Raw genomic sequence first — 4,006 nt, 5'->3', positions numbered from 1 at the left:
CATGGACTGCGGCCCAACTCACTGCTCGCAAGCAGGACGGAAGTTTCGGGGATGGCCAGAAGCTAAGGGGGGCGGACACTCCAGGCAAGGTTCAGTCCGAGGTCGAGGCCGGAGGTTCCGAGGTCTCCAAGGACTTGTCCTCGCTTCTTCCTTCTCTTCCAAGCTTCTCTCGTGGATGGTGTAGGCGAAGTCTTTGCGCTTGCACTTGCACTTCTCCTCGTCATCCATGAAGCTTTGATAATACCTATGCATGCATATGGGATTGTAAAATAGTATACTATCCTTGAAGAGGTCAGGTGAACACGTGTAAAGAAGATGATTCATCTTTGTGTGTAAGTAGATGTCGCACATGAGACATGACGGAGTCTTGACATGATAATGGGTACTCTTGACAGGATTTGCTCCGCATCATCCTGACACACATCGAGTCCACCCTGCACAACATCACGCTCACTATTCTTTCGATGATATGGGACACGAAAAAAAAATGTACTGAGTCACACAATGAAACTTTACTCTTAGGAGCATCGTTATAGATTTTACTCTTTGGATTCATAGGTTTAAAGAACCTGGTCAAACGGAAAACACTGTCTTGGCATCAATATACCTCTTCTCACACATCATCATAACCTTGTAATTCCCAACTTCTTCTAGAGTAACTCCAGGAGATGACAACATACTAAGGCCCTGTTCGGGTGCTCTCCGCTCCACAACTGCAGCTCCCAGAGCGGAGGCAGCTGTAGCACAATTGCAGGGAGTGGCTCAAACCGAGCTCATCATGCGGAGCGGAGTTTCAAGACTGGAGAGGTTCCGAACAGGCACTAACTAGTTATTTGATTTCTAGTAGAAGGGTAGAAGTTCGGCATATACTTGTCAGAAGACCAAATTCGTCTAACATAATACAGTACAAAACTATTATCCCCAGGAAGACACAAGAGGATACTTTGCAATGAAGGAAATCGCCACTTTTGAGCTCATCATTTCTTATCCTCTCTAAGGACAACATAGTTGTGGCCATTAGTCTTCTGTATCTTCGAAATTTTCTTCAGAATTTCAGCAAAGGCGTTCTTGTCCTGCGATGCAAGACAAAATGAGATCAACATACAAATTGAGCTGTCAAATCACAACTGGTAGAAAGAGCATGTTTGACACTTTCAGTTACAGAAAAGGACTAATCACTTAACGAGCAAAAAACACAACCCAATTTTGAGGTTTACATGATTTCTTCTATGAATTTTAAAGCTCTGCCTAATTACATCAAAGAAACAGGTTTTCTTTCCACTAGAATTATTCCCACAACTGGTATTTTAACAACTTGCGCTTTTGTAACAATAATTAGTACTAACGAAATTAGAAGTGATAAAGTTGGGATCGAAATTAGCAAAATAGTATGGGGGCTGTTATAGATCATGGATGGACTTCACCCAGGCGCCCAGCCAACCATAACATCACCTGAAGGTGGTGGATGGGGAGCCTGATAGCGTCCATGCACCGATGCACGATACTCTTGTGGACTTTGTGACTGTGTCCAAGCCTGGATGCCAAGTCATTAACAGCAATAGCTTCTTCCTATTTTTCAAATTGCCAACCAACAATTCCCATTTCACTACTTACACAATTAGTGATTATATCAATAATACAAAATTCTGACTATCCCCTGAGGCAGACCAACAACGGGGTTCAAGAAACTGGAGGTGTCTTCATGCGTGACAATTAACGTGGCTAGAACAGGATTGGCTGCAATTCTTAATATACGTGTCTAGAACAAGTGCTGTATCATTATTTAGTAATTAGTGAAAAAGGATGCAACAGCTTTAAAAGTTGTAACAGTACTGCTGAAGAATCCTACACAATTAGTGATTATATCAATAATACAAAATTCTGACTATCCCCTGAGGCAGACCAACAACGAGGTTCAAGAAACTGGAGGTGTCTTCATGCGTGACAATTAACGTGGCTAGAACAGGATTGGCTGCAATTCTTAATATACGTGTCTAGAACAAGTGCTGTATCATTATTTAGTAATTAGTGAAAAAGGATGCCACAGCTTTAAAAGTTGTAACAGTACTGCTGAAGAATCCTACCTCTGGACCTCGTAGTCTAGACTTAAATCTGGAGACTAAATCTTGTGTAGTGACAGGAGCCACTGCAAGAAGAACAGTCCTGATCTCATCCTCTGTCACAGGAGATACATTGGCACTTCTTGATGAAGCAGAGGCCTTCGGTGTAGGTTTTGAGGAAGATGGTGTCTCCTCTTTGATACTTGATGTTTTTGTATCCTATGCAAACAACAAAACACATCACTTAGATACATGTCCATGAGAATTAAGGTTCTCCTTTAAAAAATATGAAATGAACACAGTTGACTTACAGATTCCACCTTTGCTTTCTTTGAAGCAGCACCGCTAGATGCTTTGGCATCATCACCACCAGATTTCCTCTTTTGCTTGGATTTCGATGCAGGAGGTGTGCTACGAGCATGTCCTGATGAAGGTGTAGGTTTGGCTGGGCTGTTATCAACAGGTTCATCTTTTGGTTGATCCGTCTGCTTTGGAGCAAGCACTGGAGATGACTCATCATCCTGCTGAAATAAGGGAAGAAAAAAATCCTTATCAATAAAATAAAAATAAATATTAAATCTCTGTGAATGGAGTATTACATCATCTTCTTCATCATCATCATCGGCATCCGACTCATTTTGTCCAGAAGAACGACCAAGCAGCTTCTTTAATTCCTTTCCTGACTTGCTCAGGCCACCTTCTTCCTCATTCTCTTCATCATCCTGAATGTATCAAAATCAGAATACCAGCAGTTTGCTCTTGAACAATGGAAATTGTAGGCAGCATTTTTCGAGAAAACACAAAGAGCTTTGCGTTTCATTGCATTGAAGAGAAGGGATTTTACAATCCTCCTAGGAGGCTGGGGCTACAAAAGACTGTGTACTCGGTCAGTGGACGTCCCAGGACGTGGGCAGGGCTACCCTAAGCCCCTTTGCCCCGGCTTGTGCCCAACATTTGGCTTCCGTTTTAATCCTATCCACTAATGCTTCTATCGATGGCCGTGTGTTTTCGAAAACACATTCATTGCGCTGCTTCCAGATCATCCAAGGGACAAGCATGGCGATGGATTGCAATCCTTTGCGCAGCGCGTGCGGTGTCCCTCCCTTCGTTCGCTGCCACCAGTCTGTGAGTGAGGGGTCGTTGTGTGGTGGCTGTGCTGGAATGCGCGTCCAGTCCAGGGTGGCGTGCCAGGCTTGCTGCGCGAAAGGGCAGGTCAGGAGTAGGTGCTGGATGGTCTCCGGCTCTTGATCACAGAGGAGGCATCTGGGGTGGTGTTGCAGGCCGCGACGGGCCAGCCGTTCAGCTGTCCAGCACCGGTCTTGGCTGGCCAGCCAATGGAAGAATCGGACTCTGGGTGGCGCCCAGCTCTTCCATGTCAGCTTCCATGAGGGGCATCTCGTGGATCCATGAAAGGTCGCAGCGTAGCAGGACTGCGCCATGTAAGTGCCGTTTGCTGTCCACCTCCAGAGCATTTGGTCAGGAGCATTTGTGAGGGTGATGCGCTGCACGGCCTGCCAAAGCCTCAGGTATTGCCCAATTTCATGTATCCCAAGCACTCCCTGGATGTCTCGTGCAAGCGTTGCCTGTTAGGGCCTCCGCCACCGTTCTCACCTTGCGCCTCCGCTTGGGTATGCACTGGTAAAGCGCAGGGGCGATCTCGCGGATGGATTGCCCCTGGAGCCAGCGGTCGTCCCAGAACAGGGCCGTCAATCCGTCTCCGAGGGTCATGGTGGTGGAGGCAAAGAACAGCGCACGCTCCTCTGTGGTGAACTGCAAGTCAAGCCCTTGCCATGCGCGGTTGTCGTTCGTGCGAGTGTACCACAGCCATCGCAACCGCAGTGCCAGGCCAGCGCGCTCCAGGTCCCGTATCCCCAGGCCGCCATATTCCAGTGGACGGCAAACGTGGCGCCAGTTGACGTGGCAGTGCCCACCATTGGCAGTTGCAC

At 46.7% G+C, this 4,006-nt stretch overlaps 1 protein-coding gene across 7 annotated transcripts in view; it reads right to left on the bottom strand.

Annotated features, from left to right (window-relative positions):
• Positions 1 to 505: 505 nt before the first annotated feature.
• The window catches only part of LOC123118340 (transcription initiation factor IIF subunit alpha), a 15,425-nt gene continuing 11,924 nt past the window's right edge, over positions 506 to 4,006 (bottom strand). The window contains exons 6-10 of one of the 7 annotated variants that reach the window (XM_044538602.1): positions 2,660 to 2,782; positions 2,381 to 2,581; positions 2,085 to 2,279; positions 1,453 to 1,569; positions 506 to 1,073 (exon numbers count right to left, since the gene is read on the bottom strand). In XM_044538602.1, the coding sequence (XP_044394537.1) occupies positions 978 to 1,073; positions 1,453 to 1,569; positions 2,085 to 2,279; positions 2,381 to 2,581; positions 2,660 to 2,782 (732 nt within the window). In that variant the 3' untranslated portion in view covers positions 506 to 977. Of the gene's footprint in view, positions 1,074 to 1,452; positions 1,570 to 2,084; positions 2,280 to 2,371; positions 2,585 to 2,659; positions 2,783 to 4,006 lie in introns of all 7 variants that reach the window. The other 6 variants (XM_044538599.1, XM_044538601.1, XM_044538598.1 and 3 more) reach the window with 6 other exon arrangements.

The sequence above is a fragment of the Triticum aestivum genome, chromosome 1B (assembly GCF_018294505.1).
Source record: "Triticum aestivum cultivar Chinese Spring chromosome 1B, IWGSC CS RefSeq v2.1, whole genome shotgun sequence".
Lineage (NCBI taxonomy): Eukaryota > Viridiplantae > Streptophyta > Magnoliopsida > Poales > Poaceae > Triticum > Triticum aestivum.
This window is presented reverse-complemented; position numbering and strand designations above follow the sequence as displayed.